This window comes from Coffea arabica, chromosome 2e (genome assembly GCF_036785885.1).
Source record: "Coffea arabica cultivar ET-39 chromosome 2e, Coffea Arabica ET-39 HiFi, whole genome shotgun sequence".
NCBI classification, from domain to species: Eukaryota; Viridiplantae; Streptophyta; class Magnoliopsida; order Gentianales; family Rubiaceae; genus Coffea; species Coffea arabica.
In genome coordinates, this window is record NC_092313.1 from 16,635,359 (window position 1) to 16,662,720 (window position 27,362).

The following is a 27,362-nucleotide window of genomic DNA, read 5'->3' on the forward strand; positions in this document are numbered from 1 at the left end:
TCAATAATCTTACATTATCGAGGCTCTTTAACCTTTTAAGGTGTAATTAATTTCGCCTGCAGTCCCATTCTTCCAACCCCTGCCAAGAGTATAAAAGTACTCCAGGTTCTGTTGGCGGAGGCTTATGATTCGAAGCCCACATAAAGCGCTCCAGTGCTGTTTACAGGTGCTCTTTTTATGTCAACACTTTGAAACGTATTTTAATGTCAATGGCTGAAGTAGTTGCATCCTGTTAGCTCTCATCCGCATGCCGACTGTTTTAATCAGACGGATGACGGTGCTTGCATGAACAAAAACCCAGCAGCAGCCGAAACAGTTTAACTCAGGAAAATTTATATGGACGACATGCTACTGTCAACGGTGAAGAGGAGGAGGAGGAGGAAGAGGAGGGGGGGGGGGGGGGGAGGGGAGACAAAAGCTTCACAAATTCAAAGTTGGTTAACACTAAATACCACAATAACTCAGGGCTAACTCAGTGGTTAGGAGAGGACTCAGGGTTTAAATCCTATGCCTATCAATTGGAGGTTAAAAAAAAAAAAGGACCACAATCACCAATTCTCTTAGAAACTGCATGCTGTATATTTTAACAATTCATCTAACCTAAGATGCTTTAGTGAGAAAATTTCTACATCCATCTAGAGGCTTCATAATAAGTTCTTCCACGGGGATGCAAACAAATTATGAGCCAATTCAATCTGGATCCAGCCTCCAATCCATTCGAAGAAGCATATAGATGCTTTTAATGGTCTCGGTGATCTTCCAATTATATAGCCGAACAAAACATGCTGGCACACCTGATTAATATATGGATCACGTTCTCAACACACAGCAATAATACAAGAGAAATCAGAGATTGATACTAATGTATGCATAGCAGGGACGATGTTATACTGCATTCAAAACGCACAGCAAATCCACCCAAAAAATAAAAGGAACAAAAAACTAGAGTAACTGCGTCCTGAAGATGCATCTGCTGAATGTATAGATGGTAACCAAGGGCAAGAATCATCAATGAACTTTTTCGACTGTCAGACAGAGGAAAAAGAGTTTCCCTATTTTGGTATTGCTTTATCTTCTGGTGCCATAAATGCCAACCTAATTTTCTCATACCGAAGTCCTCTCATTCAGGTTGAGTGGACACAACTTTAGATCATAAAACATTCAAGAGCAAAGAAACACCACAACGTTTGCTTCACCACAGGCTTTAAGAAATTTAATCTAGAGAACAAAGAAAAATGACTCTAAAAGTTCTGAACACAACTCATCATCCGCTTAGCAGGGAAGAAAAGAAAGGAACCAACACAATGAGGGGCAAAATTACCAAGACAAGGAAACCAGAAACTCTAAAAATTTTTAACTAGATGGCTCATTTTCATGATGAGCAAAGGTCAAGTAAAGAAAAAAATCTGCCGGTTTATCCACAAGTAGAATCTTAAAGGTTAATCAATTTCTTTGTCTTTCTTTTCTATTTTATTCTATTTTTTTGGAATCAGAATCTCCTACTTTATTTTTAACATTCACTACCACAAAAGTAAGTATTGTACATACTTGTTAAATGGTGGGCCACAGTCAGGACCAGCAAGAATGAGACGATCCATGTGCATGTCACCAGAAGCTACTTAGTGACAACTGAAGAAGGTTGGTCCTGATTGGACGGCTGCACTGAACTTCCTGCAATAGTTGCAGGTAGAAATGAACTTGACGCTGGATTTGATGCTATTATGGGTTTAGAAACCGGTGGCCTTGGAGAGATCATACCAATAATGGGCCTCGGTGCAGAGTTTGCAAAAGCCATTGCCACTCTGTTGACAGGCAATTGTTGTGACATTGTCCGAGAACCTGGCTTCCCAAGTCGAGTTGCTATTATTTGCGCCCGCTCGTGAAAAAGCCTCTGCTTTGACCTTTCCAACTGCTCCCGAACTCTCATTACAACATTCTCCATATCATTGAAAAAAGCCAACTTGGTTTCCAACTTGTGCAACTACAAAACAGGTATTCTATAAAGCAATAAAACTTTAAATAATGGGAAACTCTAATAAATTGGCCAAGCTAGCTAGCCCATTATTAGCCATTCAATCACTAAGCAGCGTAAGAGGTTCAGGCCCTAGACAGATTTAGAGAAGTCAATTGATAGATATTTCACACCAAACATAACTTACAATCTATAATAAATTCTAAAACTCTTCTTTTGCTAATTCTCACTTTTCATCAGTCCAACACATGACACGGGAAAATAACTAGTTGAAAGTCAAATAATCTTATCAGACAACTTGAGAAGCATATGCTATGTTTCTCAATGACGTTTAGACACATTTTCAATACGGAAAAGAGAATGAAACTGTTTTTAACAGCTAAAGAATGACAAGCGAACCAGCTAAACTTGCATTGTTTTATCCCCAATAAATAAAGGTCCAACTAGTGCAACTACAAAACAGGGATTCTTTAAAGCAATAAAACTTGCATTGTTTTATCCCCAGGTGTCTTGCTTAGTAGCTTAAAAATACATTAATAAATAAAGGTCCACCTAACAAACCACCAATCAACAAGAGCACTTAGCTTTCACTAATTGGTTTAAGTAATTGAAGCCTCATGATGAAGCTTTGGTTGGTAATAACTGTACCTGCTTTTCAATTAAGAGTGCAGCAAGTCGTTGAATTTGTTGTTCTTCTTGCTTAGCTAGAAGCTTTGCCTTCACTGCAGCAGCTGATAGAGCAGTAACCGCAGCTCGTTTTATCTTATCAGTGGCAAGATCATTTTTCATCTCCAAAGCACATTTCTCCTCATCAATGATATCTTTAGCTTCTGCATCAGCAAGCAGCAAAATCTAAGAAAAATACTACCAACTTTGTCAAGTATAATAAGAGTTCTAAGTAGTAGCAAATCCTTAAAGAGGGGCAAATGGTGGATGTTTATATTTTATTCCCCTATAAAATCACACAATAGGTCATGAATTTGAATCTGTCAATGTTTTTATCAAATTGCAGAACATACATGGAGCATAGTGTACTTAACAGCTTTAATCACTAGACCCTCCCATTCTCCTCAATGTTATCTGACTTTTTTTGCAAATTAATTCCTATTGACATCCAAAGGCTGTTTTAAGCATGTTCATCTACCTACAAGAAAGACCCTCATTAGAAGCAGTCTAGTTCAACAAAATTTTCTTCTAGCACACCTTTATTTGCTTCATTCTCTGCCACCAAATTTGAGGCAGTTAGTTCCACACGATCTTTCATTTCCAAGTCCATATCCTTTGAAACATCCGCTGATTCAGAAGGTTCCCCCAGTGGGGCTGCATCATCTGGCTCCTTCTCAAAACCAGGAGGAACTTCCACTTCCATTGCTAAATCATCTGATTTCTCAGCATTCGCTGGCTCCTGTTCCTTCGGGACATCTGGTTTATCTGATTCAATGACATGTGTAGGTTCTGATTCCTCATTAGTTGTTGTTTCATTAGTTTCCTTGGCAGATGCAGGTTCATCTACACATGCAAGACTTGGAGAAGCCAGTGGTCTCTCTTCTTCCACAAGAGAATCCTTCTTACTCTTGTTGTCCTCCTCAGTTGATAAATGGGCACCATCAACAACTGGGCTCAAGTTCTCTTCACGCTTTTCAGGGTATTGCTCATCACTTCTAGGAGTTTCTTGCTCAACCATTTCAGCAGGTCTGCATATCTTATGTCACAATTAGGACCAATGCTTAAATTATTAATTTAGTTCGTAAACAAGCTCACCAACCTTTCAGAAAGAACAGAGTTTTTTTCATCAGGTGGATCTTCCAAGCGGAAACAGTGTCTCATTGCCAGCTGATCACCAGTACAGTTGCCAGAAATGGATTTTAAAGAGCTACGTGCAGAGGCGGTGGCAACATTAGGTTCCAATAGTCTTACTAGGAATGCAACCTAATATGAGAAAGCCAAATTTTGAACAAAGTTAGAAACAAGACAAAAATTTAATTACTGTCTTCATTTGTCTAAAAGTAATTAGTGCTAATCTGCACATTTTTAAGTATGGAATGATGTGACTGTCTCTAAACAAGTGTTTATTTTCCAAAATTCAGCTTATCTCTTTCCAGGTTTTAGAAGAAAATTTAAGGAAAATATAAGCTTACGAGCAAAATCTTGCATTGCTAACTGGAAAACCTCAAGATGATGTAACAGTTGAATTAATTACATAATTAAGCCAATCTCAATTCACTTCAACAGAGAGAGACTAAGCGAGTAATTTGGGCCACATAAGGAAACAAAACCCACATACCAGTGTCATCACAGGATTACCGGCTTCAGCAAAAGAAAGCCGTTCACCCGGCGAAGGGAGAGAATTAACAATTTCAAATGCTTCAGTTAGTGCTTTCACAGCAAAATTCTCACCAACTTCACAGACTGTTGATCCATCAGTGTCTTCAGGCTTTGAACTTTCCATCGGAGAAGATGAAGGGTCGTCGTCTTTTGCCTTGACCTTGCTCTCAGCTGTTTCAGGACCATCTTTTGGAGCTGAAGTATCATCATTAATTGGAACTGCATCTGAATTTCCTTTAGAAGGAATGTCACCTTCATCGCAACTATCCAAGAATGTATCTTCAATTGGCATTTGGACAAAATGCAAAATACACTGAGCTTTAGTTTTAGTAGCGACATGCTCAGCAATCTCATTCCAATTTTCCTTGAAAAGTTCCAAAGCTTCAAGGAGTAGGAGGGTCTCCTGATCTGTCCAATTTCCACCACTAGCACCACCGGCCTCAGCAGGCTCCATCACAATAAAATCGGACGGGGACATATCAGAACCGAACTTCCCATTGTTAAAACATTCAGTGCATAAATCAAAATCTGCCTGTGTAACAGAGATACAATCAGCAGAAGTGAAATTTCAGGAATATTATAAGAACCCAGTCCAATATTGGTGGCAAAATAGTACCTTTAACGTCATGCATTATTGGCAAGTATTGTTGAAATAAAAAATTAACAATTAAAAAAAGTTTAAAAGGCAACAAGAGCTCCTCAAAACATATGTCAATTTCATGGAGTACGCCTATTTCTTTGTTTGCAATAGAAAGGATCCCTTCTTTTTCAAGTTACACAAACAAACAACCCCATATTGTGCAAGAGATATAAATAAGTCTTTCTTGATGGCATTTTGACTACATAAATAGCATTTTTTGGTAAGGCTAAAATGATCTTGGAATAAAAACAAAATGCATTTTGTCATCTTCGTCCGCAATTAAATGAACTGCAGCAAATTTTGGTCAACGATTAGCTTTAGATCCCTTGTCAGACACTATAAGTATTCTTCTAGGTTTATAATCAGTGCCAATAAGGTCAAATTGCCATCTCTGCATATTTCTATCAAATGAAGGCAGATTTTGACCAATAATTAGGTTTAGATCACTTATAATATTCAATGACTTCAACTTTTAGAATCTGTGAAAATTTTGATTACTATTTTGATCAGTGCATCCTGTATTATGGTAAACTTTTGTACAATCAATAAGCAAGCATGACAATGTTATATCCCCATAAGTGACATAAAGCAGTTGATAATCAGCGATCTGAAAAGAAAATGGATATAGATGGCAAATTGAGTTAAATATTATATGTTATACAATCATTGGAGACAATAAATACACAAGGCAAGTTAGGGAGAGTTTATGTGGCAAATAGGGGTGAGTGTATTTCGAAAATTTTGCAATCAGACGCAAATGACATAAAATAATTGACTCTACTCGCTGTTTTAGGTTCCAGATATCTATATTTTGTCGTTGCCTCATTAAATATTTTGCTTGAGCATGCATATCAAATATGGTCAAGGGAAACTTTACCTTCGAATCTTACTTTGCAACCAATCCACATAATTTTAGTCTTCCCTTGACAAATAACTAAATTAATACTTATCCACTTATAATAAGATACTTATGGCACTTTCCTTTTATATTCAGACTTTGATATTGTTTCTCATGGACCTTTGATCTTAAAGTAAAGGGAATAACAGAAATGTGAATTCACTCATACAGCCTTTCATTAGACAAAGTTGAACTCTAAAATGATTCATATATTGATTTCATGACAAGGTGATCACAATGCTTTGTGGCATCAAAACTATACAAGAGTTTAATTTATGCTAAGCAGATGCTTAGAACAAATTTATGCAAAGGAAATAGAAAAAATTGAAAATGCAAGGTTAAGAAGGCCTTAGTGAAGGGCATAAATGGAATTATAATGAAACAAGGACTTCTTCAAATTAACCAGGTGATGATAGGATTATTCACCTCGGAAGAACATTCGAAGACTTTGAAAATCATTATTTGGAACTCCATATAAGGACCAAAAATTAAACATCAAAATTGTAATTTTCAGCATTTACTTTAAATGGCAGAGTTGTGGATTTCTGGATTGGAAATACTCTCGAATCATCACGTCAATGGCTCAAAGGTTTCAGTTAGCTAGGCAGTTAATAGAACTCACTCGATTACAAACTATGCAAACTCAAAGTTGATATCTTGATCACACAGTGGTCTAGAATTAGGAAAAATAAATATTTCAGCCGAAATAGATTCATAGCCTGCAACACGCTACAGAGAGGATAAATCATAAGAGACAAAATGGGCAACATAAACCTGCTTCTGGCAATGATAACGCTTGCGAGAGCAATCAGCTGAGCAAGAATTGCAATGGTACTCAACTCCCTCAGACTTGACCAGTTCTTCAGAAATTGCAGACTCTGGAAATAACCCAGATGACACAGATGGTGTTGCCTCACAGTTCCTGGGAATAACTCGCATACATGATTGATCGGATTCAAATCGAAACAAACTTTCCAACAAAGATTCAGCCTTTCCGTCTTTATGAGCATCACCTGTGATGCTCACAGTGGTCAGATCATCTTTTGGGAAAGGGTGGTAATTAATCAGCCCCCAGTAGTCCAAAAACTCCATCACCTCCTGCCTTGCATCCAACTCGCCAACCGATATCTCTGACAAATCTTTGAACTCAATATTTGTGTTGGGGTTTGCATGAAATTTTTTCATAATCCAATTACGTATCTCCATGTATATTTCAGGAGTCCTACTTTCAGATTTCCCACTGAAGAAAGATGGCAATGTTTTCTCTTCCAGGGGATGAATTTTTGTCCAAGAAAACCACCCTATACAAGTTTGAATAATAGCAAGAGAAGCAATAAATAAGCGTTAAGTTGCTTGACATATAAAGCACGTTGATCAGTTATAACAATTGCAGAACGTTCGCAATAAAGAACTTCCTTCGCATAGACACACCAATAATGTTTTTATTACCGCAAAGTGTAAAAATTTTGAAAAGTGCGTATAGGTGTTTGAGAGAAACAAACCTTCTGTGTATTCTTATTTACTAACCAGAACTACAATAAATATTATCCCTAATCTCCGGAAATTACCCTGTATAAGTTTCATTTAGCAGAATCTACCAATTACTCAAACTTGGAAACCTAAAAAATAAACAATGCAAATAAACCTAAGTGGTTCTCAAAATCCAGCAACATCAATTCCACCTCACCAGCATGATTGGGCACCACATGAGCAATAGACTCTCGTGATCTAATTGCTTCATAATCAGCTTCAAATTTGGCCTCCAGAGCTTGCAAATCCTCCTTGGCCGCCTCATTTGGTTCGTCCCCCTTCAAAACTTCTCCGCCTCCAGCCTCTCTCTTAGCCACCTCGTCCAACTCATTCTTCACACCGGAAGGCGAAGGTACAAAAGCGGCCCCGTTATTCGGCAGCAGCCGAGCTCTGGTTAACGGACCATTGTGGATCGGAGGGAAAGGTACGGGCGGCGGCTTCTCACGAGCCTGGCGCTTGGACGAGGTTGTTTGAGGAGTCGAACTGCTGCCGCTGCCGGTGGCGCTTGCTTTTCTCTTCTGTCCTCCGCCTCTCCGCCTCGAACTGGCAGGTGCATCCGTCACCGGAGCCTCGGCCGATGAAGCCGCCGGCGGTGGGGTTCCGGTGCGCTTTTCCTCCATTTTCAAGTTTTTAACTACTGAGGGTGTTGTCTTCCGCGCACTATCTGCGTATACTACTGTATTTATAATTTAATGCAGGAAAAGGAATCAAATGAATTTTAAAAATCTTGGGGAAAAATAATATATAATATATGACCAAAATTACTTTTTCCACCTTGTATAACTTTGATAACATGGATTGTCGGTCTATGCTTAGTTGGGTGCGTCTGCAGGACAAGTCACTTGTGGCCATTGAGTAGTAGTACACTAGTACTAATACTACTGGTCTACTGCAGCCTTCTCTGCTGTATAATCGTATTCTTGTGGAACTCCGATCATGATTCGTGCGTACAAAGAGATCAGACTAACCTTACCTATTTGACGTTCTGGATGAGGCGTCACCTCTTGATCTGGTGGACTGGACTTCATTTCGATCTTTTTGTTCTGTACTTTTTCGAAGGTTAGTTCAAGGAGTTAAGGTTGTTTTTAGAAGGTTTTTTTTCAGAAAAAAAAAGGGAAATTATTACTACAATAGGATTTTCTTTTTTACAAATGGATTCGTGGAATCCGTTTGAATTGATCAATTTTTTAAAAACAAGTTTTTCAAATACAATGATACAATAATACATAGGCTGCGTTTGGATTGAGTGTTTTTGCACCTGTTTTTGAAAAACTGTTTTTCACATTCCAAATGCTACAGTAATGTGTATTTCAAAAACAACTTCAAAAATAATAACTAAAAAAACATCCTATCCGTACAATATATTAAATATTTCAAAAAAAATTTATAGTAAAAATTTTTCATATACACTATTACAGTAAAATTTTTCAAAAACAGCTTAAAAAACAACTAATTCAAACGGAGCCGATATCGTAACAAATAATAGAACAAAGTCGTAAGGAAATTGCCTAGAATATGTGGTCTTGTAAGGAAAATTGGAAAATATTGATAAAAAAGAAAAAGAAAAAAATATTTATCTGTGGAATACATCTATTTGCTCTAGTTACCAATTAGAGTTGAATTGTTCGCATTGATGCGGAAGTTTTAGAGGTTAATTTCTCTAATACATCGTGCGAGGACGTTGGTCTCTTTACACAAAATACACCAATTGGTAACATTTTTTTAATCCATTTACCTCTCTCCACATCCTTTTTATCTCCAACCGTTAGTTACACGATTTGAACCCTTTCAACTATAAACTTTAATGATAAAAACTCTAAAAGCTTTCTCCTTAATTAGTGTTGTATTTTTATACTAAAGATTGGTGTAAATCAAATAATCTAATCTGCACATTCATTTATCCAATTCCTTTTTGTCTAGCTCACTCCTTGATCCACAGCCCCTCTTGATGAGAAATTCCTGTATTTTTAGTTGAGTGGGCTTGTTTATTCAAGTTCCATTTGACAAATCATTTAGTTTATTATGCCATTGATTTTATGTGATCATCGTGATTTCTATTAGGTGAATAGACTTGACTTTATTACACTGAATATTATGGTGTAAATTGCAATGTTGATTCTTAAGTACTTCACAACAAAATGAGACCGCAATTAGTATACTGGACATGTAGATATATGGACCATATTCGCTACCTTTGCTTAAAATGACACAAATAGCTCTTGTTATATGTCTATGACAAAAATATCATGATGATAAATCGGCATTGGCAAATCAGAACTTGAGATTTTAGAGAGTAAAAGAAGCAAAATTAGTAAAGAAATATACTTGAAGTGGGGCAATCTTACGTTTTGTAAAAAACTTGTGAGACACAGTTTAATATTTTCAAGGAGATAAGTAAAAAAATTTTTTTTTTTTTTTTTTTTAAAAGCAACATTTTTTTGGACACTTGAATAGTACAAAAAGATTTCTAAAATCTTAGGGGAACAAAGTTTAATTTTTCTGACTTTGGCTATGCCTTTATGCCTTTGCTGGTGTGATCTTCTTCAGCCCAGCGGCGGTTCCCACAGCACATTACTGATTCCCAGCAGCAGCACCAGATCAGTTCACGATTAAGTCGTCGCGTATGACGAGTTATCCCCGTTAGCTTACAAAATATCTTCATGCAATCTGCACATTACTGGTCAAGTAGCCCTTTTTTTCTTTTTTTCTTTTTAATAATATCCTCCTGGTGCTCCAGTAATGTTGGTCATGTTCTTGGCCTTTCGTTGATTTCTCGGAATTTGTAATATGGAATTATGGATTCAACTGTTAAATTTTTGTATACATAGATTCACTAATTGACTATTCCACGGTCAGTGACTGTAAGAAAGAAAAATAAACAAAAGGATCACGGAGAATCAGAGGAAGTGGTAGTGGTGGTTTGCGGTGGTTTTTGGAATTGAGGTGGCTGAGATCGGTCGGTTTTGATTTTGGAGTTGGGTAACGGCGTGGTGGAGTTTGAGGTGGCTCATGGTTGTTGAAGGGAGGGTGGTGGCGTCGACGTTTGCAGGAGCGGAAGATGTAAATTTTTCTTCAGAGGGGACGATATCCATTTTTTCATAATGAATTGGAAATGGGGCAAAATGAAGTTAATGCCGCGATTGATATAAGATTGTCCTTGACAATTAGGATGACTTTGGCGTATTAGAAAATTAAACCTTTTTCCATTTTTTGGTAATAAAAGCTTAATAGGATAATAGCATAGATTAAAAAAGAAAAAAAAAAAGGGGAAAGCTTTACATCCTGAGAACATTCTAGGGAAACATCAAACATGCTCCGTCAAATCTTCACAAAATATATTTTTATTATTTCCTAAGTTAGGAAGCAAAAAGTGTGTAAGCAAAAGCTTCCGCGCAAATAAACCAAATATAAATAATAAATAATGCGACAACAAAGTAGACTTTTTGAACTGAGTACCTACTGGTAGCTCTTAGCATCACTTTGAAAGCAAAGTCAAACCAGATCAAAGGCATCACCCAACAACTTGACACGACAAAGATACCACTTACGGTCTGGGGGCAGAATTATACGTACATGATATAATAAGATAGATTATTTTTTCATACATAACAACAACATAATATTACTACTACATAATACAAACGCTAGCGCCGGAGCGGGGGCTTCCTTAAAAAGCAAGAGTAGTTGTTTCTTCCGGCCTAATTGGCGTAGAAGCTAGCACCAGGCCTTGGCTCGAAGTCTTTCGTGAAAGTTTTTTCTTCCTTCTTCTTCAATTTAGCATCATCTCCATAGGCGGATAAGTTGGGTCTTGGTTCGAAGTCTGTGGCAAAGACGGACTTCTTGTTGTTTGCAGCTTCTGCTACAGAATCCTTTTTGTTGGAAGTGTGACAATCACTAGCAGTCGTAATTTTCTTCGTGTCGGAGAGGGTGGAATCTATGCGGACAAGGTGCGGAATTGCTTCCAACAGAGCCTGATCATTTCTAGCAGCAACACCTTGCCAGTACTCTCCAGGGTCTTTTCTTGCTTCTGTGATGCCCGCAAACTGCAAGATTTTTGTTAACAACAAACATATTAGTGGCTCGATTCTTCTATCATTAATTTTCACTTTTCAGTTCCTACTGGTCTAACGTTTAATCAACTAGCTAGCTTCACAATCCTTTTCAGTTCTCGATCTAGCACTGGCTACAAACCCACTGGGATTCACATAACGAATTTCATTACAAGTACCAGAAAGAAATCCGTTCATGCTACCGGTCTGCACTTAAAAAAACTGTACAATTTGTTAGAGCAGCTTTTACGAGAGTCAAGGGAGATGGTTAGTTAATTACTAGCAATGAGCTTCTTACCAGGACCAGCGAGATGAGAGCGATGAGTGCAACAGGTGAAGCCATCTTTCTTGTCCTCAAATTGCCTCCACAGCCTGGTTGTCCCTTGACTTGCTACTTATAAAGAGAGAATTGCTAGTGCATTGTTTGGATTGTTTTTTTTTTTTTCCCCCCAAAAAAGTTACGTTTTTTGCGAACTAGCATTGCTTGGATGTATTTTTTGCGAAAAAAATTTACGCTTTTTATGAATACATTTTTCAATCATTTTTTTATCTCATATAAATTAAATCATTAGTCTCGTAGTCATTTATCATGTAGGAAGTCAATCAGTAGCAATAAGTAATGATAAAATACAACCACAAGATATTTTCAGTGATTTTTCCACATATGGGAGGTCACCATTAAACCTTATGTCATGACACTCTTTATTGATTTAATTGTAGGGTAGATATATTTTACTCTCTTTTAGTTAAATAAATAAAAGGGGACAAAGAGCGAAATGTGATGTTTTTGTTTTTGTTTTTTGTTTTTATAGAAAGATCGTTTCATTCAAACAAATATGCACTAATGGCAGAAAATATATCAAACAAATATGACACAAATACATATAGATCTGAAATCAATAGATATAACAGATCTAAAAAAATAATACAAATAAAAATGACATTGATACTCCTGTATATCTTCCATTCGAATGAATCATTGTAACCCAATACATCAGTACATGTGTGCTGACAATCATATCTGATTAAAATTGGTTCAAATCCAAAGAGAAATTTAGATCTGACAATAATGAAAAAATTGCAGATCTAATAAACCAGATTCTAGATTTACAAAATCTCAAATTTCACAAAGATAAAAATCTAAAAAACTCTCATAAGAAAAAAACTCAGAAGAAAATAAAATTCTCGTTAGAACAATTTAGAAAAGAAAAACTCTCACTAGGAGATCCTAGAAGAGAATAATCTCTCATCAGATAATCTTAGGAGAGAATTTATTCAAATAAGAGAAATAAAAAAGTATAAATAGTACTTCCTCCCATGGAAAAATATCAGTTTTGATATCTCTTCCATGGGAGAGATGAAGAATATCTTGACTGGAAGAGTTCTAAAGAGAAGGGAGAGAAAAGAGTTTTTACCTCTCTCCTGATTTGACACTTTTAATTGATGAACTAGCATTGTTTGCATTGTATTTTTCCAAAAAAAATTTTTGTGTCTTTTGTAAATGTATGTTTCAATCATTTTTTTTTATTTCGTATACATTAAATCATTAGTTGTGTAGTCATTTATCATGGGGGATGTCAATCAGCAGCAATGGGTAATGATAAAATACGGCCAAAAGATGTTTTCAGTGAATTGTCCACATACCGAAAGTTATCATTCAATTTTATGTCACGACAGTCCTTATCGATTTAAGTACATTGTAGATACACTTCATTCTCTTTTAGTTAAATAAATAAATAAAACGGGATAGAGAGAGAAATGCAATTTTGATCATCAATGGTGTATGTGTCAAATTGATCCCTACTATTTCTATCAAAAGAAATTTGTTCCCTAAAGTTTCGAATTTGAGGCACATTTAGGACAATTAATAAGAAATCAACAACGAATAATGGTCAAATTGTCATTAGTTAATAGTTTTGATTTTTCACTTTTAGTCCATAATATTTTGAATTTGGATTGTTATGGTCCCTTAGATTTTAAATAGTTATAACTAGCATTTGAAGTTTGAAGATGAGACGACATATGAATTGATTAAATATCCTAATGTCCTATAGAATTTTATAAAACACCGTATATTGGCACATCATCTTTGTTTAACCTAGAGAGCATCTTTTTTATTAAATAAGTTAAAATTTGAAAACAACACATATTTGGCAAAATTTAGTATAAGCAAAAGGAAAAAAACTGTAGCTTAGTACATAACTTTTTATTAATTACTATTGCAAAAGTCTTGCATGACTAGCGGATATAGGTTGCAAATGATTGTTGTTAGTAATTGTAATTATAAATCCTTGTAAGAGTAAGTATCAAATGAAGTGTTCTTATGAAATTTTAAGAACAAAAAACTTCCTTTATTTTTTTGTTTTTTCTTCCTATTAAATCCAACGTTTCAATAATAAAGTTTTAAAATATTTATTTTACTATTTGTTTACCTTGATAATTTTATCATGTGATTCAAGTAACTATGCAAAATACCAATTTCATCTCAAACTAAAGTTGGTAATGTATTGAAATTGTTTTCTCCTTGTATATGACTCGAATCCTAAATCCTCTTTTAAGGGGTATCAAACCCTTTGCAAATGGATCCAACAATCATTGTGTGTTTGAATTGTTAAATTATTTCAAATAATATTTCGCTTGTATCATAAATACATGTCCCAATTCATTTTTTTATATTCCCAATTACTTTTTATTTCACATATATCATATCACAAAAAATACTACAATAATTATTTCAAATAATACTCTATCTAAACACACTACTAGTTCAACTCTCTGATTGCCAGGATAGAGCTACCCACTCCTACACCACGAAACCCAACTCCCAAAACACAAAAACAACGAAAAGTCCCATTATTAGACCGCAGGAGCGGTCATAATTAATGGTTTTATCCCTCAAGCTCTCCACCACATGAAACACGCGAGTGTCCCGTCAGTTGTATTGATCATTTGTTTCGGTAATCTATAACCTATGCTGCCATTCCCCACATTCATACCCCTACCATCTTTATTTTTGGGTGTGTTTTCGTGTACATTGACACTTGTAATGATTGCATGCTACAGGTGAAGTCTAAAAATTGAAATTGAAACTTTAAATTTATTAAATTATTGAATTATTAAGTATTAAAATATTAATATTTGAGCATATTTTCATTAAATAATGAGTGAATAGGTTTTTACTTATTTTCGAAATAAATTTTATCTAAAAAATTAAGTGTCACTTAATTAATTAAAATATTCTATTTTTAGTTATCAAGTACGTCTGAATATGTTAAAATCCGAACTAACTTAGTTTAAATATTAAATTAGGTTATCAAACAAAACCCACATTATTATATGCTCCTTACTTGGAACACAAAATCGCTCGTGATTTTTTTTTAAAAAAAATATTGTCATGTGAGAGAAATGAACTAAAATGGAAAGTAAAGTTTTTCTTGTTAACATACACTATTTTTCGTTTATCCATACAGTTATATTTATTGTCAACTTTCATGTATTTATTTTAGAGTAAATCTTATATACACCGTTAGTATATACACACTATTACAATTGGATGGAAAACTATTGACAAAAAAAAAAAAAAAAACACAAGCGCCTACTATGACGCAGACTTGGTTCGGCATATTACTAATTTTCGTATGGCCAGTTCCCGCTTCTATTGATGGTATATTACTAATTTTTTTTCCCTGACAAAACTTGTACGTCTTATCCATACCACACAAAAAAAAAAAAAAAAACAAAGAAAGGAGAAAGTTGTCCTGGTGTTGTAATTGGCAAATTTGCCTCTTTTGTAATATCAATTAGGTGTCGTGTCCACCTCAATAGGCATCCCACCGCACCTCTATTGGCCGACCATTCCAAAATTGGTTCATTGGGTAAGATTCTATTTGATTTATTAGGATAAGGTACGTGCGAAAGGCTGAGACAAGTTCGAACAATCATTTCGGCATTTCGCTTGTTGAACCAAGAAAAAGGAAAAAATAAAAAAAGGAGCCTGTTTTTTTTCATTCCTTCAGTTTCGGCCAAGATTCATCCTAAATGTCTTCATTGCTTCAGAAGAAAAACATTAAAGCATTCAATTATTAATTCACAATGACTTGATAATTTGTCGTGTGAGGTGTTAATTTGATATGGTGACAACTGACTTTTAATTTATGTCGTTACAGCAACCGGTTGGGTCGACAGCTCATGAATGAACAGTGTGTTGCTTACTCAATCATTCCCTGATCACAATCTCAAATCTTCAATAACAAGAACAACAATTGTTGATGGCATTCAGAAAACAGAAATTAATAATCTTTCGGTTTTCCAATTCTGCAGCAGTAAAACATATACTATGAAGAAAGAAGATAGTATGATAAAGCACGCAAATTGCAGCAAGTCTGTGGAGAACTAACTCGGCTGTTCAACACCACTCAGGATGCTAAAGCTTGCCGAAAGGAAATTTTTATTTTTTTTACTGTTTATCTAGATTCCGATGGAATATACCAAGTGAAAAGAGCCATGCTTAGTCCAATTCAGGATAACTCGTGTGGTGTGTTGCTCTTCTTTAGGATTTGGCCACCAAGGATCGAGTTCTGGAATTAACGTGTTCGAGAGAAATAGACATTTATTCTCGGGTCACTGGAAATTAGTCGGATCGAAAGTCCGAATATCACTGTATCCCAAAAAAAGAAGAAAAGAGTCATGCTTAGCTTAAATGGTCGTTTGCTTGCTTCGTTCTTCCTTCCATGCTTACGCCCGGCTTCAATGATTTAAAGATGCGCTGTCAAACCGGGTTCAACTCGCATGCTTATCTGTTCACGAGAAACACGCTTTCATGTATCGGTGACTTGGCATTCATATGCATGGATGTTGATGACGTGACGCCTCGCTAAGGCCTGTTTGATCAGACCGATGCCTGAAATTTGAATTCTAAGGCCTTGCTTGGATTGCTGTTTTCGTAGAAAAATTTCGTCATTTTCTGTGAACACATTTTTCTATTACCTTTTTTCCTCACATACATCAAATCGTTACAGTAATTTTTCCATGAAAAATGACGGAAAATGCAATCCAAACGGGACCTAAATTCTCAAAATTAAGCGATGAAAATATTAAGTTACAGAATTGTTTATACTATATTTGTTTTTTACCTAAAAATATCACACAAATATTGTATTTATATTATTTAAAAATTTGTCTTTATTTGTGTATTTGGAAAAAAAAAGAAAAATATGCATTCGTGTGAGAGAGAGAAAACAATGAAATAATTTAAAGATGGTGTGTAAGTACGTGCATTTGTGTGTAAGAGATTGTGTGCATGCGTGTATGCCTCTACATGCGTGTGTGTGTGTGTGTTTAATATAAAAAAAATAAATAAACATGTACTACGTGGGAGAATAAATAATATGAGAGTGAGTTATGTGTATGATCGGTATAGTATGATGTATAATCAATTCAGAAGATTTAGAAAAAAAAAAAAACTTCTGCTTAAAAATTTGTACACAAATTAGGTAGCGCTTAATAAATTAAGTGCTAAGGTATTTCTATTATCAAATATGCTGAATTAAAAAAGTTGTGAATGAATTAATTTTTAACATTAAGTAAGTAGAGTTATCAAACGACCTAATTTACATTTCTAAGTACCACCGATGAAGGGACCTTCAACGAGCACAATTTAGTTCTCTTCGTTCCAAACTCAAACCTTTCCTTCAGTTGACAAGCCTATTTCAGTGAAGTGCAACAACCATATACATGGATCTTGGTAGTTTTGCTTGCAGGATTGGTCTCCTCTTTAGTCTCCTGATTCTGCTGGTAAGTTTTTAATCCTTCTTCCCCTTTCATCTTCAAAACTAATCTTGTCATTAACCAATTAAATTGGCATCGTTTCCAGGGAGTTCACCTTCAACAAGGTCGTCCCACTGAAGTGCACGGGGAGAAATGGAACAAATTGACAGTTAGCCACGACCAAAACGACGCCAGCAAGCAGATGGATATGCGTTTTTCCATTGTTGATTCCAAGGACCCTAATGTCTTGCGACTGCATAGCATGGATGTTGATGATCAGGAACATAACAAGAAAGATGATGCTGAAGAACGAGAAACTCGGACAAGGGATGTTCAAGCTCACGCTCATACCTCGTCCCATATGATGAATCATATGGATTTATCAACAACTGTGTTCTTCCTTTTAGATGACCTCAAGTTAGGCAAAACTATGCCCATCTATTTCCCCGACAGAGATTTGACTTCTTCATCCTCTCCTCCTCTGTTGTCTGAAACTGAAGCAGATGACATTCCTTTTTCATCGCAACAACTCCCAAACCTTCTTCGACTCTTTTCATTCTCTCCAGGATCTCCCCAGGCCATAGCCATGGAAGATACACTAAGACAATGCGAGATTGCTCCCATCAAAGGGGAAACCAAGTTCTGTGCTACATCCTACGAGTCGATGATTAACTTTGCTCGAGAAATCTTGGGGTCTGAAGCCAACATCAAAGCACTATCGACAATTCATCTTACAAGATCAGTTGCTGGCGTACGGCAATATACTATTATACAAGTTCCTCGACGAGTTTCAGCTCCAACTATGGCAGCCTGTCATACCATGCCCTATCCCTATGCAGTATTTTTCTGCCATCATCAAGAGAGCGAGAGTCGGGTATACAGGATTTCACTGTACGGCGAAAATGGTGAAAGGGTTGAAGCTATTGCTGTTTGTCACTTGGACACCTCTCGGTGGAGCCCTAATCATGTCTCCTTCCGTGTGCTTGGAATCAAACCAGGGACTTCTCCTGTTTGCCATTTCTTTCCAGCAGATAACTTTGTCCTGGTTGCGTCCACTTCTTCGATCTAGTCGCGTATTTCTGCTGAAGTATCCATGGCTGAACTGCTCTCTATCATTTTCTAGTACTTGTATGTTAGACTTGTTGTTCAATTGTACTGTTCGGCTTTCAATATTTTTCTTGGGGCAAAACTACTATGAAATAAAACGGGAAATTTAAACCCACTAATGATATATAATCTGCCATCCAATCTTCCTCGTCAGGATGATATATTCACTCATTATTTAATGAAAATTTTCTTAAGAATCAAGTGAAGGATGTGCACAACCCAGTCGCGGTTGGCAGGCATCCAAATTTCTAGTTCTTACCACGAAATCGTCCAAAAACCGTCTGTACGCATATAGTTTCTCAGTTCCCCAACTATTAAAATAGGCATAAAGAAGTCTTTTTTCTTTTTTGCTTTGTTAATCATCATATTGAGAAGCTCTGAAAATTTTGGCGATTTATGCGGGTAAAAACTCGTAAATTTGTGTATACTGCTCATCAACCACTATTTTGTAGTATTTCAATCTCAAACATTTCTTCTTATCGCCCAAATGATGGAATTCAAGCTATTTGATTTTCAATCCTAAGAAGTCGTACAATTCAGTAGAATTCTAGTTCCAATTCCGCAGATCGCAATGCAGCTGGAGGTTCGTTTTTCTTCACTGGTGGTGGGAGAACCGAGCTGGAAGGACTAGTGCCATTAGAAGTAGAGAGCCAACCCCACAGCCTGCCTTCTTCAGTTGCCACTTTCAAAGGGTTTCTCAAAGCTTCAAGTACCTGTGTCATCCAGGGCCGCCTTGAAGGCTTGGGGTTGAGGCAGGCCTTGGCAACCATAGCCACTGCCCATACTTCCATCAAAAGATCCTCATGATCTATGTTTAAAGAATTGTCTACAATCTTGAGAACAAATTTCCTGTCATCATACATAGTTAAGTAAGGCAGAACATCTGCCATCCAATCTTCCTCGTCAGGAGGATCACTTTTTCCTGGGACACTATGATGGTCAGCTCCAACCGTTACAGGGACGGTTTCTGGCCTTACCGGGTAACCACTGGCAGCAGTAAGATCCAGCTTGCTTGTTACTCGCTCAAGCAAAACACTAAGACTTGGCTTGCCGGTTATAAGCTCAAGCAAAACCTTTCCAAAGCAGTAAATATCATAGGCAATTGTTGCCTTGGATGTACCTGGCAAGTCAAGATGTTTTAGATGATAATGTTCATGAATGCCGGAATAGAATGGGCCAAGGGGTTTCAAAAGTTGAGATGAGTAAATAGCATGCCCCTTGTGAAGTAAATAAAGAATGAAAAGTGAATTGACTAGGAAAAGGTGATTTGTGCAGGTAACCAAGGGAAGCAACCTCTTAAAGGCATTACTCTTTTATTAACTAAATGAGTGCATGGTGAGAACCTACGAGTTAAGAAAAAGACGATTCAATTTGTACTACTCTTCCTACCTTATATTTTGGTTGAATAAACATCTATCTCTCCCTCAAGGTGCAGTGCAGTGTCTTTTGTTATACCAAAGTGGTAAAATTTTCAATTTGTTTTTCAAAACAAAAGGAACCCCCAGACAACTGCTAAAATAAATGAGGAATACCAGTCTCAATCCTTACATTCAAACACAAGAGCAGTAATCCACAGAACCTGATGATATTCATCGAAGATAAAAGGGCACACCAAGACGAGTCTAGAGTCCATTACATGGTAATGTCCAACTTTTAGCTATCAAACTAGATTCCAGATGTCAATAGTTTTGGATAGCCGTTAGACTCTTGTTCTTGGTAGTTTTTGGAAAGATTATACAGAAAGCATTCAACAGATGGATACTCTGCCATATTGCAATGCCTGATTAAAGTACTGCAGCGTAGATGGGCCAGAATGTGAAGATTTAAAGCAAATTTTGCCATCTTTGATTGGTAACAAATCCTAATTTGAAGATGGACAAATCCAAATTTTACAACTCAGAGTGTAAAGTCAAAGGGACATACCAGAAGTTCCTTGTGCAGCTCCCCTGCGCATAAAGAAAATAGATCGTCAAGAAGCCTCCAGAACAATAACAGAACTACAAAAGCAAGTACTGAATTAAGGACAGCGAATAAGGTAAAAGAGGAAATAGTTTTGTATTGCAGACAAAACGGAAAGATAGGTTGTCAAGCTTAGGTTTATTTTGGAATTTCAATCCCACAGAGGGAAGTCATTTGTCAATGCAGATGAACACAGGCTGAAGGTCTTTATCAGAATCCAGAAATCGTGACATTTAAAGTCAATCACAATACCTCCTAATAGTGTAAACAAGCCTCATTCTTAACTCTCCTGAACAACTTATTCTGATTCTAACCTTCAAGAATACTGGATTATGGCCACATTGTGCAAATTAAAGCGAGAATACTTGAGAGAAATGTATAAATAAGAATATAAAGAACCACAAATTTTTTTTGAAGAAAAAAAATATTAGTAATTACTTTGGCAGCCGCAGGAACCTGGCAATTCTGTTTTGATTACCGTCTTTTACTTGAGCTGTACAAACCTCAGTCAGGCTTCCTAGACAAATCTCAAAGTTATCGTCAAGAAGTATGCTGCTAGCTTGAATATCCCTTCAAAGACCAAAAGGAGTAGAATTATGCCAAATGATCAGTACCATCCATCACTCAATTACTCTGGCTATAATCAAAGAAACTGTTCAAAGTGAGCAAGTCTTGGGAATTGGGGGAAACCTGTGAACAAGAGGTGGAATGCATTGATGATGCAGATAAAACAGAGCCTCTGCAACTCCAGTTGCAATCTTCAGCCTGGTTTTCCAATCTAATGTCGGTAATAGCAGGTCATCATCTTCCGAATCAAGTTCCAAAATTAACGAAGTGGACAAGTCCTTGTTAGACATGTACTTGTAAACCAGGAACTTGTCATCCCCCTGATCCAAACAGTGCCCCAACAACGGTACCAATCTGGAATGCGAAAGCTTGCCGAAAATTTCCAGTTGCTCTACGAAATAGGATTCATTCTTCACCAAGGAAAGATCAATTTTCTTCACAACAACTGGAGTCCCGCCTTGTAAAGTTCCATAAAAGAGATCCCCGGAATGGCCATGCTTGATGAGATTGGAGGATTCATTAAAATAATCGGTAGCGAGGAGAATTTGATGATAGGAAAACGATTCACCCGCTAAGAAGCTGGAGAAGTTGAAAGATGAAATTCGGGCAGAGGAAGCAGTGAAGCTAAAGGAGGAAGATGCTGATAATGATGCCAAGGAAAGTTCACTTGGGGTCCTTTGACCGCTGAGCTTCAGCTCCTCTCTGCGCAGAGTGGCTCTGACCAGCCTTTCCCAGTTGTCGTAAACTCTAGACATCTATGCATCTGTTCTTCATTCCTCGTCTATTAAGTTCTCTTTAGAGTCCTCTTGTTGCCAAAATGTCCGTTGGAAATCAATGAAATGATTAGTGGGATATTTATGCATCCCAATTCCAATTCCTGAAGAATCATGAAATCTTGAAATATGTGGTTTGTGAATTTGTACGCGGTTGTTGATTGAGGGTTGACAATCAGGAGAGTCTCTTTTCTTTTTCCTTTGGTTTGGAGGCTTCACGGACGTTTCCTCGGTTACCTCTTAAATAAATTTTCTCCGTTCGACAAGATAACACGACCAATTCTATGGGGTACCCGCGTTGGGCTTTGTTAATTGGGTCTGCATGGATGACTCAATTAGAGCCCAATAATGCACGGTTGGCTTGGCAAGACTTCGATAAAAGCAATAAAAGCACGTGGTAAGTTGGCAATTAAAGAATCACAAAAGAGATCAGAAGTAGGGATGGCAATGGGATGTCAATGGGGGCGGGTACCCGCGGGGGCTCTCGGGGCGGGGGCGGGGGGAATTATTTCAATTCCCCCCGCTTAGAAACGGGGCGGGGGGCGGGGGAGTATACCCCGCCCCATCCCCCACCCCGCCACCCGCAAAACAAAAAAAAAATTATATATATATATATAAATATATATAATATGTAAGTTAATTAGTTATAAACTTATGATAATGATATTATTAGTTAGATGTATTATATAATGTATATTAGTTTATGTAATATAATTGACATTATCAATTATATGAATAATTATGCATGTCTACTAATAGAATTTATTAATTAGTTATATTAAATTTACTAATACATTTATACTAAATTTCTAATTACACTTAATAGAATAACACTTTTTTCTCAAAAAAAAGCACAAACACAATAAAGAATTAGTGATTGCATTTGTACTAAAAGTGAAAACTTGACTATTTTAGTTATATTTATTTCATCATATTGGATTGTATTCAAATAACTTTTGTTTGATTGTTTTTATGAGTTTCAATTGTAAAATTACAATGAATAATAATTTGGTGATGTGTTGATATTTTAGTACTTGATTATTTATTAAAATTTAATTATAATAAAATTATATAATAAAATTTTATTAACCCCGCGAGGGAAGCGGGGCAAGGCGGGGCGGGGCGGGGGGAACTAATAGGCAACGGGGCGGGGGGGCGGGGGAGGGGTCCCCCGCCCCAACCCCGCTCCGTTGCCATCCCTAATCAGAAGATTCAGAACATCTTTTTCACCATTGAAACACAGCTCGATAGAGCAATGAGTGTGGGCTATAGTTGTAACATTACCAAATATTCAAGGTTTTCTCTACAAGAAAAAAATAACCATGGAAACTATGACTTGAACATGATAAGAAAACCATGAGGTACCAATCTATCTATCTATCTACTACCGTTAAAAATTACGATGAGTTTTGGTGGTTAAAAATGTAAGCAGAAGTTGGTGTTAGTTTTTGTAATATCTAAACTACTCTCAACACCAATAAATGGACAAATTGCAAAATGGGTTTGTTTGGATAGAGTATTATTTGGAATAATTACTGTAGCACTTTTTGTAATGTGATGTATGTGAGATAAAAAAGTGTTTGGAAATATAAAAAGGTGGGTAGAAAAATGTGTTTATGATGCAAACCAAATATTATTTGAAAAATTTTGATATTCAAACAAACATTGATTTCCTTAATAATTAATAGGAATTGTGCTAATTGCTACAAAAATGAAATTCCCTTGAGCTGTAGTAAATTATATCAAAAAAAGGACAAAATATCCTTTTGAGTAATGGTGAATTAAACCCAAAAAAAAAAGGAGAACAAATTTTATTTACAAAATATCCAAGTTTATAGAGTACTTCAAATATGAAAACAAAAAGATTAAATTACATATAACTCCCTTGTGATTGTGCATAATGTCAAATCCCCCTATATTTTTATATAAAGTGAAAAATGGACAAAATACACCATCGTTACGACAATTGAACTAGATGCGATCTAAAAGTGCATGTGATAGAACTATAATATCCACTTAATCTCCCTACGATTTGTATGCCTATCCACTTTATTCCCCTCTGTTTTTGTGTTTATCCATATAATCTGCTTATGGTCTTATGTCATTTAACCAAGGGTATTATTGATATTTTAACTAATAATATTACTTAGGCTATTCTAAATCATGTTTTCACTCTATATGAAATCATAGGGGATGGAGTGGATATTTTGAAACATTTACGGAAATCATGTCGCAATATGTGAAATCACATAGGGATTATCTATAGTTTACCCAACAAAACAAAAGATTACCTTGATTCTTCTAAAAAGTACCATAGGTCTTTTTATCTTTTAAATACGAGTAATTGATAAGTCTTAAAAGCACCTTTTCAATATGCATATATTGATATAAATTGGGTGGTTGGGGGATAGGAGTGTAAGTAAAAGGTCTTGAGTTGAGCCCTTCCACTTGCATTATTACAAAAAAAAAAAAAAAAAAACTTAGATGATAGATATAATGGGAGTTAGAGTGTACGAGCGGAAAGAGTTTTATGCTGTGTATATATATAAAGCAGACCAAATTCCTTTTTCCTCCTCTCTCTCAAGAATCTCTCCAGGCCAAGGCCATGGAAGATACGCTAAGAAAATGTGAAGCTAAGCCCATTAAATCAGAGACGAAATTTTGTGCTACATCCTCCGAGTCCATGCTTAATTTTGCCAAAGGGACATTTGGGTTCCAAGCAACTGCTAAAGTTCCGTCAGCAGTTCACCTCACGAGATCAACTGTCGGTGTACAGAAGTACGCATGGTTAAAGTTCCTGTACGAATTTCAGCGCCAAAGATGGTGGCATGTCATACCTTGCCTTACCCTTGCACAGTTTTCTATTGTCACTATTAAGAAAGTGAGAGTCGCGTTTACAAAGTTTCCCTGAATGGTGAAAATGGTGATAGGGTTGAAGCTATTGCTGTTTGTCACATGGATACCTCTCACTGGAGCCCTGATCACATTGCCTTCCGTGTGCTTGGAATTGAACCAGGAAGCTCACCTGTTTGTCATTTCTTTGCTGCAAATCACCTTGTGTTGGTTCCATCTGCTTCAGTTTAGTCCAGAAGTTGTGCTAAAGCTGTTTGTGGTGTGGTGTTATAATTTGTTTGGCTGCGATGCGAGAAAGATTTAATTTACAAACTCAAAGTCTAGTCCTGTTAAGCTTCAATTCGGCTAGCATGACGTAAAATGTAGAAACAGATGGATATGATGGAGAAAAGCAGATGCATTTGTCTTTTTGAGGCTAGATTTTAAACGAGAAGTTGCCCAGAACGAGGAATTCCACGAGAGGAATTTTAAAAGCAAAGTCATCATGCTATGCAATCTCAATTTGGAAACCTTAACCAGCAAACTGGAGCTAAAGCTTGAGGACGCCAAAGCTCCTATGTTACGCTAAATATGATCAATTTCAAGCAACAGATGATAAACCAGTTAAACATCGTGAAAAAGAAAAAAGAAAAGAGACGTCGCAGAGTCAAGAGAGCGGGTTTAATCGGATTGGATAATCAAAATTTTCAAGGGACAACCAGTTGATCATGGTTTTTCCGGGCAGTTGCATAGGTTTAACAGACTATTGCTTCCATCTTCTTATTGAAGTCTACGTAAACTACTAATTTTCATTCATCTTGTGCATACATACACCGCTCAAGGAGACTAATTAATTAGCTGTTGCTTCAGCTCTTTCAAATACAGAAACATCTACTTCTTTGACAGGAGATTTCTCTCCTGGATGATCAACTTGACCGGTATGATAGATTATAACGTTTGCCTTAGCATCAAAATTCTTGACGAATTGGTGTTGGTCAGAGTGAGATTCAGCAGTCTGAGGAAGGAGGGCCTTAACCACTTGGGGCATGGCCTCCCCTTTCATGACGGTGTTCCAGTACTCCTGTGGGTCCTTTCTTGCAGTGCTGAGAGTAGTATTGCTGATAACCTGAGACAGAACACACAAGACAACAAAGAAAAAGCTTACAGGTCATGCTGCTAACAAAAGAAGACACTAGCATATCCATCCAGAGATGATCGTGTAGAAGATCTCAAAAGAATTATTAAAAAGCTTGGGGTGCCTAGCCAGTGATGGGTAGGATTAAGATGCATACCAAAAAGAAAGTCAGAAGAAGAACCGGGGTGGCACAGAGATGTCTCGTCGTCATGTCTTAACTTGATCCTGTTTTGCTTCTGAAGGCAAATTAGGGTCGCTATTCTTGAAACCTAGTTTACGAGATAGAGAAAATTTAAAGGCTCACCGGCCTAAGGATTTTGGCTGCTAATTGAGTAGAAGATGAGAATGGGTTCTACTTCTATTCTAGCAGTCGTTGTAATTGGAAAGACAATAAATGCCATTCATTTGAAAGATCCAAAAGAAATTAATGCCGTCAATTGTAACAATCCAGGCACTTATAGTGCGTACTAATTTTACTATTTCATTCAATGGATGAAAGAAGCTAGCAGAAAGATTTTGGTTTTACACCAGGCACGTTTTCATCGGGGGGAAAGAATCCACGTGAATATCAAATACAGATAAGGAATGGAAACACAGGTAAGGAATGGAAATCTGGCACACGGCTGAATATCCAGAGATAATCTTGGCGACCAAGATTACCAGCAGTTTAAACTAGACATTATGAGCAAATCTCAATTTATTTTCTCTAATTAATGTACGAGAAATCTCCAATTGAAGCCCCCCCCCCCCCTTTTTTTGGGAATTTAACTCCATAGCTCTTGATCCTGGTCCTCCTGGATGATTTTAACTGTTGTAGTTATGTGGAGAGTAATCATCTTTGGAATTTTTTTTGAAAAGAAATTGGTGGAAGTCAATACAGGAACAATCTACTTGCCCCAGAGGCCGATGATGGTCAGACGCTTCAGATGTTTTCATATTGCTTCTGGGGAAGTTATGGAGATGTGCGTCCACCGAGTACCTTAATTTGACTAAAACTTACTATACGCTAAAGAGAGTGCAATTAAAAGAAAATTTGGGGAAGAAACAAAAACAGAAAAATTTAGGGGTCAAACATTGAAGTTTCGATTCTCCTTTTTCCTCTCAAGTCTTCTGGTTCTCGTTTCTTATCTGTTGGCAGCGAAGAAAAGCCTCTCTCACGCACGCAAATTCACCCATATAGAGTCTTCAACCCACAACAGAATGCACACTGAAGCCTGAACCTGTTTCTTTTCTCGACGACATCAGCAGCGGCAGGCCGCAGGGGCGGCAGCAGCGGCCACAATGTCACCGCCGCCTGTTCTTCACCCCATAAAAAAAATACCTGGATAGCTCGAAAAAGGTTAGAATTAGTCAAATTTAAGGCGATCATATCACTTGCTAGTAAATGAAAACACATATCGTACATCCAATCGTGCAGTGTGGGAAATGGAGAGGATATCCACTGAAGAGGAGCTAAATCCAACTTGAGAAGAGTGATGTTGAAGTGTCAAATAACTAAGTATCTCAACTTGACTGGATTTAAAATGCATTTATTTAACCTTCGACAGACCAAAAAACTTAGGGGATTTGGATGGACAGTTGAAATCCAAATCCATCCAAACACACCATTGAAGTTATTGAGGTTGGGTGAACCTTACAACGTAATTCTGCTAATGCTTTTCTCCCAAGTTCTAGTCAGAAGGTTGAGCAGGCATTTTCGGAATCAAAATCACAGCATTTTTCTACTTTGCCACAAGCCAGACAAACACATGTACATAAATTGCAAGGATAGCAAAACAGATTGACATAGTTGACCGTATTTTCTGAACA

The 27,362-nt window shown here is 36.8% G+C and overlaps 5 protein-coding genes and 1 pseudogene across 9 annotated transcripts; 2 read left to right on the plus strand and 4 right to left on the minus strand.

Moving 5' to 3' along the window:
- Nucleotides 1–419: 419 nt before the first annotated feature.
- LOC113726329 (SWI/SNF complex subunit SWI3D-like) lies at nt 420–8,043 on the minus strand. Of its 5 annotated transcripts, none has more exons than XM_072079353.1 (9): nt 7,523–8,040; nt 6,610–7,136; nt 4,257–4,829; nt 3,738–3,901; nt 3,176–3,666; nt 2,621–2,802; nt 1,759–1,981; nt 1,549–1,671; nt 420–785 (listed from the first exon to the last, which is right to left on the minus strand). In XM_072079353.1, exons 1-8 carry the CDS (start codon nt 7,983–7,985, stop codon nt 1,616–1,618), a joined length of 2,679 nt encoding a protein of 892 aa, XP_071935454.1. In that variant the 5' UTR covers nt 7,986–8,040; the 3' UTR covers nt 420–785; nt 1,549–1,615. The 5 variants fall into 5 exon arrangements, with proteins under 5 accessions (XP_071935454.1, XP_071935453.1, XP_071935452.1 ...); XM_072079352.1 differs by having other exon boundaries at nt 420–794; XM_072079351.1 differs by having other exon boundaries at nt 1,549–1,981; nt 7,523–8,042.
- Nucleotides 8,044–10,805: 2,762 nt separating this feature from the next.
- Nucleotides 10,806–11,854, minus strand: LOC113726330 (uncharacterized). The gene is made up of 2 exons (XM_027249986.2): nt 11,713–11,854; nt 10,806–11,408 (listed from the first exon to the last, which is right to left on the minus strand). The coding sequence occupies exons 1-2, from the start codon at nt 11,755–11,757 to the stop codon at nt 11,064–11,066; spliced, it is 390 nt and encodes a 129-aa protein (XP_027105787.1). The 5' UTR covers nt 11,758–11,854; the 3' UTR covers nt 10,806–11,063.
- Nucleotides 11,855–16,831: 4,977 nt separating this feature from the next.
- LOC113726332 (BURP domain-containing protein BNM2A-like) lies at nt 16,832–18,402 on the plus strand. Its single transcript, XM_072079356.1, has 2 exons — nt 16,832–17,207; nt 17,287–18,402. Exons 1-2 carry the CDS (start codon nt 17,148–17,150, stop codon nt 18,247–18,249), a joined length of 1,023 nt encoding a protein of 340 aa, XP_071935457.1. The 5' UTR covers nt 16,832–17,147; the 3' UTR covers nt 18,250–18,402.
- A 278-nt stretch (nt 18,403–18,680) lies between these two features.
- LOC113731301 (probable LRR receptor-like serine/threonine-protein kinase At2g16250) lies at nt 18,681–21,813 on the minus strand. Its single transcript, XM_027256482.2, has 4 exons — nt 20,937–21,813; nt 20,685–20,816; nt 20,211–20,233; nt 18,681–19,407 (listed from the first exon to the last, which is right to left on the minus strand). The coding sequence occupies exons 1-4, from the start codon at nt 21,566–21,568 to the stop codon at nt 18,824–18,826; spliced, it is 1,371 nt and encodes a 456-aa protein (XP_027112283.1). The 5' UTR covers nt 21,569–21,813; the 3' UTR covers nt 18,681–18,823.
- A 2,303-nt stretch (nt 21,814–24,116) lies between these two features.
- On the plus strand, nt 24,117–24,716 carry LOC113723993 (BURP domain-containing protein BNM2A-like; annotated as a pseudogene).
- Nucleotides 24,717–25,093: 377 nt separating this feature from the next.
- LOC113722454 (uncharacterized) lies at nt 25,094–26,854 on the minus strand. The gene is made up of 2 exons (XM_027245758.2): nt 25,711–26,854; nt 25,094–25,544 (listed from the first exon to the last, which is right to left on the minus strand). Exons 1-2 carry the CDS (start codon nt 25,762–25,764, stop codon nt 25,269–25,271), a joined length of 330 nt encoding a protein of 109 aa, XP_027101559.1. The 5' UTR covers nt 25,765–26,854; the 3' UTR covers nt 25,094–25,268.
- Between the last annotated feature and the right edge of the window lie 508 nt (nt 26,855–27,362).